The sequence below is a fragment of the Strongylocentrotus purpuratus genome, unplaced genomic scaffold, assembly GCF_000002235.5.
Source record: "Strongylocentrotus purpuratus isolate Spur 01 unplaced genomic scaffold, Spur_5.0 spur5_contig_829, whole genome shotgun sequence".
NCBI classification, from domain to species: Eukaryota; Metazoa; Echinodermata; class Echinoidea; order Camarodonta; family Strongylocentrotidae; genus Strongylocentrotus; species Strongylocentrotus purpuratus.
The window spans coordinates 977,321-994,802 of record NW_022145534.1 but is presented as its reverse complement, the minus strand read 5'-3'; the positions used below and the strand labels follow the sequence as shown (position 1 = coordinate 994,802).

Sequence of the window (17,482 nt, the reverse complement as noted above, 5' to 3'; positions counted from 1 at the left end):
CGTCCCGCTTTAGTATGTTTTAAATCTGTATTGTCATTGATAATTGGCCAGGGATTGAAATTATGCTTGATTTTCTATTAAGGCAAAGATAAACACATTCTTTTGTGTGTGTGTGAAATCGAAATTTTGATCATATTTCATTTCACGACATTGTTAAAATGGAAAGAAGGTAAATTTAGTGACAAGCTTTTTATACTATTTTATATTTTGCACAAGAAAGTGCCCTTGTTTCTTGATCCAGTAGAAACCAGGTCTCATACTTTTGCTACATTAATAGCCATTGATCAATGTTTTGCATTTCTAATTTGTTAATAGCTTTGCATGATTGCTCATTGTCAGACAATTCCTTTTCTTCTTTTATGCTATTGTTACTTCTGCATTATGCTTTCCGTATTACCTTCTAGCTTGTAATTTATACTAACAGGAATTTAAGGTAGAAAGTTATCCAAAGGATGCCAACAAACATTTTATTTTGAAGAATTGCATTTGCTAATTTTTAAATTGGTGTAAGAGAATCCATTAGCAACCCCCCCCCCCTTCATTTATCATTAATCTTAAACTCTTCAAATCTTCAAATTACTTGTGAGCAATATTTGCACTGATTGCTACAAGTTAGGTTTGAACTAATTATTGCGGACACTTTTCATTGCTATTAGATTGATCACACTTACTGTTAGCAGTAATGTACAACATTGATTGAAGAGTGCTGAATATAAGACCCTTGGTATTCTATGTTTGCTATACTCACTCACTCAGTAGTATCCCTGTCGCATGAAGTAGTTATAAAACATGCGAGTGACGTCTAGGCGTTGTGGCGTGCGCCTGTAATCCAGCTAACAATGAAACCTACAAACTAATTCAGCCGAGGACGCAGGTTCAAACCTTTCGGATGGTGACGTAAAAGGTCGGTCTTCGGACGTAAATAATCATATCTGATTGATACATGTCTGTAAAAACCCAATTACACACTCTATGTTATTCTTTCAGGATGGAGCTGCACTGGCATACATCTTGGACCACCTCCTACCGCAATGCCAGAAGGCAGGGGACAAGGATTGTCCTGGCCTGGCTCAGGTTCTGCTCGCCAGTATAGCTGCCAGTAACCACAGTCCTGATGCTCAGATGCTTCTTGTCACAGAGATCAAGGGGGCTCTTGGGAGAGCCTTGGCTATGCCAGAAAGCAGTGAGAAACATTCTCGCATTCAGGCACTTACAAGTGAGTTGTCTTTTTTTAATCAATGTGTTGTTATTTTTATTCCATTTTCTTGGATATGAAGTCATTTCATCCCACACTTTAAAGGTATTTTATTTCTTGTAAACATTATGTAACAGTTAAAGAATGTTGTAAGATGTCTTTGAGTACCCTTTCATGTGAAAGATGAATGTATATTTGATACATCACAAAATATACAGGAAATTTTCAAATGAAGTTGTAATAGGTATTGTACTAAACAGTGGAATTGGAAAGTTACAAAGTCTAAACAGAGTCCAAAGGCCCTTTGAAAGGATTTGAAAATGATGACTATTTTTCATATTCTTCTCTTCTCTTCAATTCTCTACCCCAGTGTTGATCAGTGTGATGATCGAGGCATGTCCATCCTCCAGCTCCGCCCATCAGACAACGATCGGAACCACATCTTACAAGAACCAGCTCGGTGGTATGAACATCATCACCAGGCTTCTACTCCGCAAGGGACTCGTCACAGACCTAGCCCGGGTCCCTCACTCCCTTGACCTATCCAGCCCAAACATGGCCTCCACAATCAACTCGGCCCTCAAACCCCTGGAGACGCTGTCAAGGATTGTCAACCATCCACCGGTTGGACTGCGAGGGATCGGTAGGATCAAGAATGGTGCACACATCATCGATCCAAGGTCTGCCTCTACTGCTGATGCTACTGGTAAGTTCTACAGTTCTCTTTGTGTTGTCCTTGTGTTGTCGAACCTATTAATACTTCTAAACTGCAGTCTCCTAGTTTGGATCTCGTAACCCCCGCAGTCAACTCCTTCAGCCAGTCTTGTTTCAAACTGTTTAAACTAGATTGCCCTAAATGAACTCTTGCTAATAGCTTTGATATCTTGCATCGCACAGCTCTCCCTTTGATTTGATGTGTTAACCAAGTCAATATCCCTATATTTGAATTCCCTATCTTTTTTAACATTCCAGATTTAGACAGATTTATTATACAAATTCTCTACGTGAATATAATTCATTGGAGCACTATCATTTGAACTCGTATGTCACTGATAAATGATGAAATGTGTTCTGCTGAGTAGAAAAGATTGTTCTGTCTTATGGATGAGATAAAAAGGATACATTGCAACCAACGGAGGCCTCTATACTGAAACCCCTGATCATGACATTTGTATTGCCTTTAATTTGCCACTTATGCTCATTCCTTTGTATGTTTGTTTCAACTTGCTTTCTACATGGATTGACAATTTTCATAGCGTTCACACATTCCGTCCTTAAAGAGTCTATCTGTAACAACCATTACATGACAATAGCCAAAACATTGTTTTAAATTTCATCCCTAAAATCAAATTTTGCTTAGTTTAAAAAAAAACTAATGTGCCACCTTAAGAATAAGTATGATGGTGTCTTGCAAATCTTATTATACTGTATTGCAGAGTATGGATGTGTACTGAGTACAACTTACAGTGAATGAAAAATTATGAAAGTCTGATGTTTTTAGTTTACCAGTTAATATAAAGAAGAATCTTTAGAAGGTGTGATGGGGTGCTTAAGCTAGAAATATATATTTCTTTCCCTTTAATTACTTCATTCTTTAACTTAAGCATCATAAAAAATTGATGATAGGTGTGAAAATAGAACCTAAAAGTTTGTCCTGTCAACTTCTCTGTTGTTCAGGAGGTACAGGGCTGCGTTGTAGCATGGATGCAGCCATCCAGCGCTCAGCACAGGCTGGTGGTGGTGGTGGTGTCGGTGGCCGTCGTGCCCATACAGGTCAGATTTGCCTCTGATCGGAATATACATGGCATATGCATCCATTATTATATTATTTTGTTTACTCTCTAGTTCAATGTTTATTTAGCCTTTCCACAAACCCCAAGATGTGCATTATGCATTGTAGATCACCTGCCCTTGTACAACGTATGCATGGCATTGTGCTCGGAGGAATATACCCTCATGCTTTCAGTTTCTAGCAAGAGAGATTTTGTATCATGTCATGATGTATATCTAATGTGTTTGTTGTCTTGTACTGATAATATTAGATATTAGATGGAGTAATCTTCTTTTATCCATACTAAACCAATGTATCGTTGAAAGAGGTCAACATGTCTTTTCAGAACCCTGAAAGATTATTTCAGTTCTTTTATATACCTCTTAGTTTTGCTCATATTGTTACTAATCTATCATTCTGTTAAAGCCCCACCGCACAACTTATAGCTACTTGCGTCTCTATTTATCAAACAATACCTAATCGGTGACCGTTGGTCCCCATGGTCCCCTTTTTCTTTTGTTAATTGAGAGCTGATTTGAGGAGAACCACCTGTCAGTGACCATGCAGGGAGGTCTAATCCCTCCTGGCTAAACTCGTGCAGATAGGCTTTAATATCTTAGATTCTCACCCTATCCCATTAGTTATAGATGAAGACAGTACAAATTCCAATCCTGCACTGTGTTAATATGCACCTGTTTTGTCAAAAGATGGCATACTGTTTATTTTATGTTCAACTAGCATAAAGTTGTCAGCTTGTTACAAATCCTTATTTCAATGTTTATTTCATTCATCCTTTCTCCCATCCCCTTTCCTCTGTCTAAGAATCAAATTTTCTTTTGAAATGATTAGGCCGTTTGTATTACATAATTATACCCATGCTTATTTTGTCTGCGTTACCTCTGTGTTGTAAGTCTAGATCAAATATCTGTGGAGTTATGAGAGCATGACTCGGGCTGTAATCTGTTAGTCATGAAAGCTCAGGGCAGAAAAGATATTCAAAGAAATTAACAAAAGCAAAGTGCAATTTGTAAAACCATATGAGGGTTAGTCTTGTTTTTATAGACTCCCTCCAACCCTGCATTCTGAGAACTGAATGATTTTACTCCAGATTAAATTGTGCGAGTTGTCTTGTGGCCTTTTTTTGTATGTGCAAAGGACTGTCAAATACCTGTACCATCATTTAGATTGTATACAGTAGAATCAATGTATTATAAATAAAATACAAGCTAATAAAGGAGAAAGCAAGAGAAAATTAGTATGTAGAAGTATTTTGAGTGTCAAACAACCCTGCATTCTGAGAACTGAATGATTTTACTCCAGATTAAATTGTGCGAGTTGTCTTGTGGCCTTTTTTTGTATGTGCAAAGGACTGTCAAATACCTGTACCATCATTTAGATTGTATACAGTAGAATCAATGTATTATAAATAAAATACAAGCTAATAAAGGAGAAAGCAAGAGAAAATTAGTATGTAGAAGTATTTTGAGTGTCAAACAAATATTTTAACCCCCAATTCACAGGTGATGTGATGTCCATGAACATACACTTTTATTCATCAATCTCTATTATATTTATCACTGGCTTTTTTATTTTCCCTCCCTTATGTTGGCATGTCTATTATCCATGTAATGCATGGCGACAATGGTAGATCATGGAGCTTGAATGATATGTCATGTCTAATAGAATAAACATGCATGATGTATATTGAATGTTATCTAATTTTTAAAAAAGTAGAGTAGTTTTGCTCTTGACTTGATATCCTGTGGAATTGAATTACTACAAGATATGCAATTGTTTGTTTCTTCAGATCGGGAGTCTGTTGCTAATGTGTTGGGAGTACAGGATGACACCCAAGATTCTACAGACTTAGATGTAAGTTTTATGAATTAAATTTTCCTTTAGGTTTTAAGTGTTTAACAATATTTCGTTCATAACTCATAGCAAGATTTTAAGAAGTCCAGAGAAAAAATTAATTAAAATACAGCTGGTGGCTTTTATTTGCAATTTGCATATAAATTCAAACCAAGTAGTTTAAGCCTTTCAGAACTGGAATGACAAGTTTCATATTGGCTTTAATTGTTCATCATTATACTTTTCTTCAGCTGACAGCATAGTGCAGCATACTATAAAACAATTTTACCAAGGAACCTTTTTTTGATATAGGTATAGGGGTTAATTTTATTCCATTCTTCATAAAAAATATATATACAATAGATACAGAGTATAAAAATATGTGTATATATAATGCCTTTGCCTTTACATGACAAGACTTTTCTTCTAACAACTAACTCTAGAACATGCTTTGCAAGAACCCTGTATTATTATATTTTATTACTATTGTTATTTATTTATTTACTTTTTTATTTTGATGTTTTTGTCTTGTAGGATCAGGCAGATCTTGAGTGCATTGTTGATGAGCTGCTTGAAGGGACCGGTGGAAGCAGGGCTGAGGTTTTAGGAGAAACCCTCATCGCCACAGGACCTGAGAGACTGGGATCCCTCAGATCAGCCTTTGTGGATCAAGCAGGTATGTCAAAATCTGTATTACTTTGATGTAATCTGCTTAGAATCAGAAGGACAATAATCCTTCATTGATGCAATGCTGAATGAAGTGCTTAGTGTCCTTCTGGTTGTCGTAAGATGTCAACTTTTAAAAGAGATTATAACCTGTTCTATGCCATTTCATTTATGAACCTTTCTTAGAATTTGATTTTGAGTTTCAAATATTAAATTTGATGATTAATTTCTATGTTGATTTAGGCACCAAAAAAAACACCATATGCTCAGAATCAATTGACCTTAGTAGCTTACAATGTCTGTTTTTCTTTTAAGAGGACAGAAACCAATAACTCTTAGTTCACAAACACATTTGTTGCAACAAAAATAGTCATGGAATGTAAATTCATCAGGTTTTCAAGGTGAATTTTTCTGTTTAAATATGTACTGTGCTGGAGTATTAAATATTAATTAAAACCATAATAGATTTGACAAACTAAGCGGGTGGTTTTACTGTTGTTTGTGTCTTCAGTCGTAAAGGATCATACAACATGAATCTTTTGTTTGTAGGTGAAGCATCCCAAGATGAGATGGTAATCACCATGACGGATGATGGAGAGGAGATGGACCAATCTCTAGGTGATGCAGAGATGAGAAGTCAGCATAGTCACGAAGGAGTCAGAACAGGTTAGTCAATAGCTCTGGTCATAGTAGGGTAGGGTTAGGATGAGACATTGATCATCATGACTGGTGATGGTGAGAAGATGGGTCAATGCTAAGTAGGGAAGTCAGCAAAGTCATGAAGGAGTCAGAACATGCAAGTCCATAAGAGAGGTTATGGTAGAGTTAGGGTAAGTTAGTCAGACAGTGAAGAGATGAATCGATCTCTAGGTGATGCAGAGATGAGAAGTCAGCATAGTCATGAAGGAGTCAGAACAGGTTAGTCAATATTGATGGTCACAGTAGGGGTAGGGTTAGGATGAGATGGTGATCATCGTGACTGGTGATGGTGAGGAGATGGTTCGATGCTAAGTAGGGAAGTCAGCAAAGTCATGAAGGAGTCAGAACATGCAAGTCCATAAGAGAGGTTATGGTAGAGTTAGGGTAAGTTAGTCATTGGAAGTGGTTATGGTAGGGTTAGGGTAAGTTAGTCGATAGTAACTAGTTGTTAGGGTAAGTTAGTCATTAGTGATGGTTAGGGTTAGGATAAGATTTTCATCACCATGACGAATGACAGAGAAGAGATGAATCGATCTCTAGGTGATGCTGAGATGAAAAGTCAGCATAGTCATCATGAAGGAGTCAGAAAAGGTTAGTCAGTAATTCTGGTCATAGTAGGGTTAGGATGAGAGAGTGATGACAGAATATCCCCATTTGTCATGTTGAATGATCATCATTTAGCTTAATAATTCTTATCTATGGAAAGGAAGATTTTGTATTAGAGTGCAGGCCAATTACATGTATTTTTTTAACTGAAAGAGAAAAGAAGTTAAATTACAGATGTTTGTATTTTTTCTGCAGACATCGATGCTGATGATGACAGTGTTCAGGATGAAGATTCTGCGGCTGAAAGTGATTCTGATGAAGGCAATGAAGATAGACAGGTAATAAGAAACAATTTGCTTTCCTTAGATTCCTTTGCCATTTCCAGTTCTTTAACCATGGCAATGCAATGTCTCACTTTCATTGATATGTTTTCTGCATGAATCTAAAACTATTATAGTAGTTATCATGATTTGTAATTCAGAATCCCAAGTTCTGTTTGTCAAGATTACATGTAATATTTCATTGAATAGAAATTTGCTTTTGTCGTCCGTGATTTCTAATGTGGAAGTGATGAAGCATATTTTTTCCTCCCCGTCACCATTAAACCTTTAGGATGAAGGTGAAGAAGATGAGGAGGATGAAGAGGATGACGAGGAGGAAGAAGAGGAAGACGAAGAGGATCACGATGATGGCTCAGAGATGGATGCAGAAGACTATGACATCACTGAAGATCTGGACTACTTCAGGGTCGGTGATCGGGATGAGGATATGTGGGTTGGAGACCCCGATGAGGACATGCTGATTCAGTTGGATCCTGTATTCTCAGGTAAGTCACGGAGCCAAATATGTGTAGGACATCAAATATGTTGTACTTTTGAGTCCAAGTGATTTGCACGCCAACTTTGCCATCCTACCAAAACCGCTCTTTTCAGAGCCACCACATACCCAAGAAAGTACCCATACATTGATCTACATTTAGAATTTTAGTTCTCAATCTGTTTCCTTGATTAGCACCATTGAAAAACCTTGTGTTCATTCTGATTAACCCATGGCTTCTTGGTGAGTGCAATATAAAATACACAACTAAAGCAACTCCTAAATACTAGAAAAGTAAACGACTGTCAGTTACTCAAGAACGCAGTTGGGAAATAAGTTTAATATCATTTGAAGTTTGAATTATAAATCCAAGTATAATGACGAGTACAGTAAAGATATCATTATGCACCATTGAAAAACCTTTTATTTGTTTTGCAAGATTCAAGGCTTCTTAGTGGTGCCATATCAAAATCTCAATCAAAACAAAGCAACAGTCTGTTTACCTTTCTATACATGTGGTCTATAAAAGCTAAGTTTTGGACATAGATATTTTATTTCTTTTTCCTTTTCTGGCTGATATCCATTTGTATGATAATAGTTGTGCAGTTAAAATCCCATTATCATCCACCTAGGTATGGGATTTTATGAGTTATCAAGACAAACATGTGTGTATATCTTAGTGAGACACATGATGGTGTTCATTAGGTTCAGTTCACATTGATAGTCATCTGTTGAGGAATTAAACACTATTTTGATATGAGATGTCATCATTATGTGAGACATTGTGATTTGTCCATCCTATGTGAATTTCACCAGTTGATCATTTTATTCTCATAAAATGTTTTTGTTTGTTTTAGGTGTTCCTGCATCAATAAGAACATACCAGCTTCCTGTGGCTATCCATGAAGACACCAGGAATGCCAATGATGTCTCAGGTAGGTTCAATTCATTCACTTCCATCCTACCTCCCATCCTTTTATGAACTATTCTTTCTTCCATAACAATGATTTCCCTTTGCCATCTATTATTTTGAAATACTAATACATCATTGAATATGCAAAAAAATAGTTAGAAAACTGTTGAATGTTTAACAGTGTAAGACTGTAAAGATGTTGTTGGAGTAAATACAACTTGTGCTAGCTGTACTTTAACGAAGAAATCTCTGACTTGAATCTCAAATCGTGGATAGTCCTCAGAACATGAAAGCTCTGAATTGCAACTACTTTTATTCCTATGCAGCTCCTAACATCCCGGTCCCACCAAGCGTAATCTCAGCCAGCCATCCCCTCCTGGTCAGACACAGTGACCACACAAACCTGACCCATGGTGTGAGCCAGACCAATCGTAATCAGAGGGTCGCTAGACAGCGAGTCAATCGTCATGGTACAACACAGACTGTTCACATCTACCACTCGGGAGCAACAAGGCCACCCAATGTCCAGAATGTCCTGAGGTAACTATTGAATTTCACTGGATTATGCTTCTTTGGTTGTATTTAGATATACATTTGGCTTTTATCTAAATAATACAATTTGAAGAAATGATTATCTTAAACTTATATTTTTTAGGGTACCCTGTGTGACCCATTGACTTTTGTTTTCGTTTACTCCAGTAGATTTTGATACAGAAGCCAACTGAAAGCAATGAACTAAGTAAATTACAATGTTATGGTTCCATTTTGTTGAACACGTATTATTGGCAACTAGTGATTGTCCATCTTGTATTTTGGAAATGGCTGCATTTTTAAAAAACCAAACGATTATATACAAACTTTAGAGTTACTATACATTGATCTACATTTTGAATTTTAGTTCTCAATCTGTTTCCTTGATTAGCACCATTGAAAAACCTTGTGTTCATTCTGATTAACCCATGGCTTCTTGGTGAGTGCAATATAAAATACACAACTAAAGCAAAGCATCAGTCTGTTTACCTTTCTATATGTGTGGTCTACAGAAGCTAAGTTTTGGACATTGATATTTTCTTCCTTTTCTGGCTGAAATCCATTTGCCTTCATCACCCTATTCTTCTTAGTTTTATGGGTGAGGTATGATTTATTCCTGTAAGTCTCCTGTGAAGGTTTATAACAATGTTTTGCAGAGAAATAATTGATTTTTAAGTACATGAGCATGTATTTATGCGAAAATTTGAGAAGTATTTGACAAGCCGAAGCCATAGGCAAGGTGCGTCTAATGAGGCCTAAAAAAAGAAAGATGTTGTATTACCCTTTAGGTGCTAGAACCTGGGTAGGTCGGTTGGATTTTGTTTTTCCCTCTCAAATCAGTGACCGTCGCCCACAAAACTCAAAACCGGGAACGTTGCCAAAATCTCGCTGGTTTCTAGCTGGTGCAATGCATGGTATGCTTGCAGGATTTCGGAACTAGGGCAGAAGACGAGTGAGAAGTCGGGAATAATTCAATGATTTTATGCATTTCTATCCCATTTAAACAAACAAAATACATATTTTGTTACTCATTGAACATTTTTTCTTCTTCTAAAAAACTGTAAATTAAAAATTAAAAAAATTAAGAAGCCGACCGTATATTTTAAGATTTTGGGGTCAGTCGCAATACAACATCTTTTTTTGTTTACGCCTGATCAGCAGGCATTACAATTCCTCCCTACCCAGGCTGCTGGGCCTGTCATCGTCGACGGACATCGTCCAGCTGACGACCACCAGCACAGGTCAGGGAAACCAGACCAGGGTGTACGTTGCCAACTCTGGAGAGGACATCAACCAGAACCGAGAGGAGGTGTCCGATATCTTTGAGGAGGGGTACAACATGGGGTATTTCAGCGGTTCCAACTTCCTCTCTGTGGTGCCTCCTGTGTACAGACGATGGGATGAAGAGAGCAAGGTGCTAGATGGAAGAAGTGTTCATGATTGTGTGCAGGGTAAGTCATAATTTAGAGACGCTATCCGATGGAATACAACTTTATATCAATGGAAAGCTGAATGAACATAGAATACAAATGTTAAACAATAAAAGATGTTTTTCTCTTTTTTTATACTGCACCAAAGGAAATTAAAACCTCATTTGCCACACCCCTCCAAATTACGTGTCAACAGGGGTCAAATTTACCGCAGTTACGGTGACGACATAACATGTGGACCCATTCGGCTTGCCTATATAGCTGAGTTCGTGCTTATTTGATGCAAAAACCATTATGTCATCAAGTCGATAGCTAGTTTTTAGGTTGACAAAGCTTTAGATTTAGAGATTTCAGAGAGCTGTTACTCCTCTGACAGACACTAAAATAGCAAATATATAATTGATATTATTGTAATCTAGGGCTTATAAGCTTTCGCTTGCTATATAATCAACGTATTAAGTTTTTTTATTTCCGACAGGGTCTTTACTAAAACATTGACGATTGTGATTTTGTCATGCAATTTAGAAGTAGTATAAATTAGATAGGAATATGGTTGTGGTAGTGTGATTGAGATGCCATTAGTATTGTTTCAAATGATAAAAGCAATAGTTGTGTTTGCGCTCTCAGTATGAGTAGTAGAGGTACAGTTGAATTTAGTGAGATTGATGTGATTTCTTCCTGGTATTGATGTATATATGTTAACTGAGGATTATCCTCTCTCCTTTTCAAAGAGTTTGTTTTCACTTGTCAAAATACCAAAATGTTTGGAGCATCAACGCCTAAATACTAGAAAAGCAAACAACTTTCAGTTACAGCAAGAACGCAATTGGAAAGTAATCTTAATATCATTTCAAGTTTGAATTATAAATCCAAGTATTATGATGTGTACAGTAAAGATATCATTATGCACCATTGAAAAACCTTTTATTTGTTTTCCAAGATTCAAGGCTTCTTAGTGGTGCCATATCAAAATCTCAACCAAAACAAAGCATCAGTTTGTTTACCTTTCTTTACATGTGGTCTACAGAAGCTAAGTTTTGAACAAAAATTATCACCACAATTCGACATGGGAATTGATTTTGAGAATACTAATTGTTTAAAATGATTCTTTTTGTTACAGTTGAAGATATTTCCTTTCTAATATGAACTATTGGGGATTGTATCGTATAGATTGAGTGAATTAAAGCTTATCTGTACTAGTTTATAGGATGGATTAGACCACATTTCAGGTGGTTATCTCATCAACTCAGCTCTCAACTAACATAAGAAAAAGAGGATCATGGGGGACCAATGGTCACCGATTAGGCATTGTTTTCTACAAGTAATACAGTAGGCCTTTAATGGGAATTTTCTTCTTTTGGCCATTCAGCCCTCAAACCTGAAATCATCAGTGTTCTGGAGAAGCATCGTGACGAAGAGCTGACAGAACGAAAAGAAAAGAGAAAGAAACAGGCAGAGGAAGACGCCAAGAAGAAGGTAGAGGATGAGGCTAAGAAGAAAGCCGAAGAAGAACTGAAGAAGGCTGCAGAGGAAGCTAGGAAAGCAACAGAAGCAAAGGCTGGGGTTGCAAAGTCAGAGGAGGAGAGCAAAGAGAAGGAAGAGAATATGGAGGTATGTCTGCAAAATTGTAAAATATGACAGTCCTGCTGATTAGTAATTTTTTTCTTCATTTTTTCCAACTTTATTTTTAAGTTACTGACTTATTCAATAATGAATATCGAAGCTACCATCAAACTGTTAACCCTTTTGACATGCTCGATGCTTTGTTAATCATAATTAATCTCCCAAAAGAGCAAATTGCTATGTTTTATGGATTTTTTGAGAGATGGTTGAAGGTCTCCTTGAGTTTTGCATATTTTGAAAAATGTTGTTTCTGAAATATATTAATAGTTGTTGTTTTCTCTCAGTAATATGAACAAATAAAATGAAATTGAATTGAACTTGATGTTACTATTTGCTTGAAATACTTCTATATTTGTTTACTTGTTCCGTTGTAAATGAAGAATTCATGAATAAATTGATCATGTTTTTTGTAGGTTGGTGAAAGCAGTGATCAGCCCAAGGAAGCAGAAACAGCTACAAATCTATCAACAACAGCTCCTTCACAGCCACCCAGATCAGGGATAGGTAAGATAGTCTTCATACACGATACAAAATATTAAAAATATATATCTATATATAACCTAAAGATTTTCTTTCACTTTGTGATCCATTTAAAACATGTTGTTTGTACTGTGGAAGTGCGTTCTGTAACTTATTGTCAGGTCCCTTTTTATTTTAAAGCTCAAATTGTGTTTTTTTATATATTATATATATATTTGTATATGTTAACTAAGGATTATCCCTCCCTCCTTTTCAAAGTATCAATGCCTTAATACTAGGAAACCAAACAAGTGTCAGTTACAGCAAGAACGCAATTGGGAAACAATCTCAATATCATTTCAACTTTAAATTATAAATCCAAGTATAATGATGAGTACAGTAAAGATATCACTGTGCACCATTGAAAAACCTTTTATTTGTTTTCCAAGATTCAAGGCTTCTTAGTGGTGCCATATCAAAATCTCAACCAAAACAAAGCAACAGTCTGTTTACCTTTCTTTACGTGTGGTCTACAGAAGCTAAGTTTTGAACAAACAATATCACCACAACTCGACATGAGAATGTTTACAAGCATTCTTGTTTAGAACGATTCTTTACGTTACAGTTGAAGGTCTTTCACTTTGTAATCCATTTGAGACATGTTGTTTGTATTGTGAAAGTGCATTCTGTAACTCATTGTGAGGCCCCCATTTATTCCGAAGCTCAAATTGTCATTTTTCTAATTTAGTAGTCATTTGGAAGAAATCTGGTGTAACTCTGCAACTTTCAATTTGCATTTTTCTGCCGCATCTAGCTCCTGCGTACTTACCTTCAGTGTATTTCCAATGCAATATATGTTTTAATATTTTTTAGGGTGTTGCAATAAACAGAGAATTCCAGTGAACCCCTCTCTCTTTTCTCCCCCCCCCCCTTACCATCCTCTCAGGCCTCTTCTTCCTCCTCTGAAACACCTCCCTTTTTAGTCGAAATTTATTTATTAACCTGGAAATCATTATTGGGTTTGCCACAGATATGGGTCAACTTGTCGCAAGTGTTGCCGAGTCCGCCCTCGGCAGTGCCATCTCTTCTGCCCTATCAGCGGCAGCTCTTACCAACACCATTACCACATCCACTACAACTGCTGTCACCACTACCGCTGCTTCAGACATGGCTGCCACTCCAACTGACACAGCCCTGTCAGTGGCTGCATCCTCTCTTCTAAGTAGCATGGAATCAAGGTATTAAAGAGGTTTAAGGATTTTGCTTAATTTGTTCTCCATTTTATGTAAGAACTTAAAGCAGTCCAATTTATATGGCAATGTGTTATACAAAGACAATTTAAAATGGAGGGGCTTTTGGTATCACAAGTTTCCAATAGGGGATAATGAACTCTGCTAGGAATATGAACTCTGCTAGGAATATGAACGACTCAAAGTAAAATCATTAACGTGTCATATAAAGTTTGAAGGACATAACTATGCACCATTGAAAAACCTTCTATCTGTTTTGCAAGATTCAAGGCTTCTTAGTGGTGCCATATCAAATGTCCAACCAAAACAAAGCATCAGTCTGTTTACCTTTCTTTACGTGTGGTCTACAGAAGCTAAGTTTTGGATATGTATGTATATATATATATATCTTTTGTTTGAGGCCAGAAGGGCATTAACTCTTTGCAAAATGAAATGCCCCTCTTGCTCCAAGCAGACGATATATTTACAATTTATTGAGTAATTTATGTAGAATAGGACTCATAATAATTATGAAACCCAGGTTTAGAATCACATTAGGTTGTATTGGATCTGTTCATTGTGTTACTGGTCTGCATATGTAGAAGTGCATTTTACTTAATAGCTCTGTTTCTTCATTTTGTTTTTATGCCTCCGTTACGAAGTAGCCGGAGGCATTATGTTTTCGGGTTGTCCGTCCGTCCGTCCGTACGTCCGTACGTCCGTCCGTCCGTACGTCCCGTTCTCGTGATCGCGTTATCTGAAGAACCGATTGATGGATTCCTGCCAAACTTTGGTCATGTATGTTACTTGCAGAGCCGATGAACTGATTAGATTTTGGGGTCACGAGGTCAAAGGTCAAAGGTCACAGGGCTCATTATGTATGCAAAAACAGCTCGTGATCGCGTTATCTGAAGAACCGATTGATGGATTCCTGCCAAACTTTGGTCTTGTATGTATCTTGCAAAGCCGATGAACTGATTAGATTTTGGGGTCACAAGGTCAAAGGTCACAGGTCACAGGGCTCATTAGGTATGCAAAAAGAGCTCGTGATCGCATTATCTCAAGAACTGATCGATGGATTCCTGCCAAACTTTGGTCATGTATGTATCTTGCAGAGCCGATGAACTGAATAGATTTTGGGGTCACAAGGTCAAAGGTCAAAGGTCACAGGGCTCATTATGTATGCAAAAATAGCTTGTGATCGCATTCTCATTAGAACAGATTGATGGATTCCTGCCAAATTTCGATCATGTATGTATCTTGCAGAGCCAATGAACTGAGTAGATTCATGGGTCATGAGGTCAAAGGTCATGGGCTCATTATGTATCCAAAAATAACTTGTGAACGCATTCTCATTAGAACTGACAGATGGATTACTATTTAACTTAGGACATCTTGCAGAGCCAATGAACTGAGTAGATTTTAGGGTCATCAGGTCAAAGATCAAAGGGTCATATATGTATATGAGAAATTGCTTGTAATCACGATATTCTGAGAACCTCTTAATGGATTACAATTGAACTTGAATTTGAAAAATTTCTTCTGTTTTGGTTTGTAAAATTGCTCTTTGACGGAGGCATCATTTTCGACTGCGCGCAGTCGAAGTTCCATCTAGTTTCTTCTTATTTGATCATATAGATCTTCAGCACCACTTCAACCTGGACTGACACGTGTGCCACAGCTCGTAACAGTGACGGCAAACTCACCAACCCCAACTTCAACGGTATCAGGTACGATTGTCATGCCTGTGTATACATGTGCTCTAATTCTTTATGTGCTTGCATAACCATAGCAGATGTATGTATGTCCATCATTTATCATACTGCTTGGCTTGACATGTTAACCAATATAGGTTTCCCGATAACATCAAGATCATTCAGTCAAGTACCAGATTTTGGGAAAGAGGTTCAGAGCCGTTAGCAGAGCTTGATACATGATATTAACCTAAAATAACTTTACTCATGAGTTTACTAGTATATACCCTTCATTTGAGTTCTTCTGGAAATAATTCTGCAGATCAATAAATTCAGTATACATAATTCTTTGCAAACTGTTAAATTATAAATGCTGTCATCTGTATGCCCCTATTGAAAAGGGGAAAGCATATCATGATGTCAGTCTGTGACACATTATTTGTAACAACTTATTGCAAGATTGAATTGATGAAATAATGATAAATGCTCTGAAGGAGCAAACTATAATCTGTCATATCATGTGCACTCTTCACTCACATCCTAGCCTCCCAGCCATGGGGTCTATTCCCCCAATTAATACCGGCAACTCATCCATCATCAGGTGATGCCACTCAATCCAATGCAACCACTACTACCACTATCACCACCACTTCCACCAACATCACCGCTGCTGCCACAGCCACACTAACCACCATGTCCACCATCGCTGCAACCCCTACCATGGCTTCAGCCTTGTCAGCCATTGCATCATCATCATCATCCTCATCCCTTTTATCATCAGCCCAAGCCCCTCCTTGGCAGACCTCCAGGCCAACCACCTCCATCTTTGCTTCACTCATCGAATCAGACATGATGGAAGTACCCTTACGTAAGACATTTCTCTCCTTCATGCCATTTGAATGATTAACCCATTAGCAACTAGGGATTTTGTAAAAATGGCCTATTACTCACTGGAAGATGTTGTAATATTGCTCTTACTTTGACATTGTTCTGAACAATATAAAACATGCGCCATTTTTCTATGCAGAATCTTATTGTAGACATAGTAAGGATTGCGCACGGATAACACTTTCATGGTAGACCCCATAGAGGGATACAACAGCGCGTTGAAAACGGACGGGTGGTTCAGTGTGTAAAAGGAGGGTCTTTTTCGGGCGGTTTTGTTGCTAAAGGGTTCACCCCTTCTGTGGTCACATTTTTATGATCAGTTATTAACAATGATTTTACTATTTGAATCTTTGTTATTTAATTTGACAAAAAATAAGATAAAGGTACATGTATCTATTTCAAGGAGAAAAAATTACTAGCCAAACTTGATAAAATTCACATTATGGCAGGAGAAATCCATAGCATAGAAATCAAATGCAGGCCTGATAAAAACCCGATTTAAATCGGTTTCCCGATTTTTTTTTATTTTTCCCGATTTTTTCCCGATTTTTTTTTTCTTCCCGATTTAAAAAAAAAAAAAAAAAAAAAAATCCAAATTTTTTTTTTTTTTTTTACCAATTTTTTTTCTTCTTCCCTATTTTATCCTGGTTTCCCGATTTCCCGATTTCCCTCTTATTTTCTCTATTCTTCCCTATTTTGCCCTTTTTCCCCCCTAATTTTGTCCCAATTTTCTTACTCGAAAGGGGGGAATGTTGTTAGATGCCGTTTTTTCCCCGCGAATCCTCTTTTTTTTTTTTACTCAAGGGGAGCGTGGTTGACGGGAAAACAAAAAACCTATTTTTTTTTTAGTGCTCACTATCACCCCTGCAAATGTTAAATGTATAATTACATTGTGTGATACTACTTAACCGAACATGAATGATTGTAATTTCATAATTTTTGTGTTCTGATGCTAGCTAGAAGTAAAAGGGTTCAGTTGTTAATTGTTATGTTCTTCTGGCTAAATGAAAATCACAATTTTCTCTCCCTTTCAGCATCTGTGCCAAATCCACAAGGTTCATCAAGTCCAATTGTTAGCAGTAGCATCACAATGTAAGTCACATTTATTCCCCAACTATTCTTATTTCCCATGGCACTGTTTGAGCAGACCCACTACCTGATTGACACCATA

At 37.1% G+C, this 17,482-nt stretch overlaps 1 protein-coding gene across 1 annotated transcript in view; it reads left to right on the top strand.

Moving 5' to 3' along the window:
* Window positions 1-17,482, top strand: part of LOC575742 (E3 ubiquitin-protein ligase HUWE1) — a 70,879-nt gene that overhangs the window by 34,461 nt on the left and 18,936 nt on the right. Inside the window, exons 47-63 of the mRNA XM_030983561.1 lie at window positions 988-1,216; window positions 1,566-1,901; window positions 2,873-2,968; window positions 4,774-4,838; window positions 5,352-5,493; window positions 6,033-6,149; window positions 6,984-7,066; window positions 7,341-7,554; window positions 8,402-8,479; window positions 8,784-8,997; window positions 10,147-10,439; window positions 11,788-12,029; window positions 12,455-12,545; window positions 13,531-13,738; window positions 15,368-15,459; window positions 16,205-16,291; window positions 17,346-17,403. Coding sequence (XP_030839421.1) covers window positions 988-1,216; window positions 1,566-1,901; window positions 2,873-2,968; window positions 4,774-4,838; window positions 5,352-5,493; window positions 6,033-6,149; window positions 6,984-7,066; window positions 7,341-7,554; window positions 8,402-8,479; window positions 8,784-8,997; window positions 10,147-10,439; window positions 11,788-12,029; window positions 12,455-12,545; window positions 13,531-13,738; window positions 15,368-15,459; window positions 16,205-16,291; window positions 17,346-17,403 — 2,645 coding nt within the window. The remainder of the gene's footprint in view (window positions 1-987; window positions 1,217-1,565; window positions 1,902-2,872; window positions 2,969-4,773; window positions 4,839-5,351; window positions 5,494-6,032; window positions 6,150-6,983; window positions 7,067-7,340; window positions 7,555-8,401; window positions 8,480-8,783; window positions 8,998-10,146; window positions 10,440-11,787; window positions 12,030-12,454; window positions 12,546-13,530; window positions 13,739-15,367; window positions 15,460-16,204; window positions 16,292-17,345; window positions 17,404-17,482) is intronic.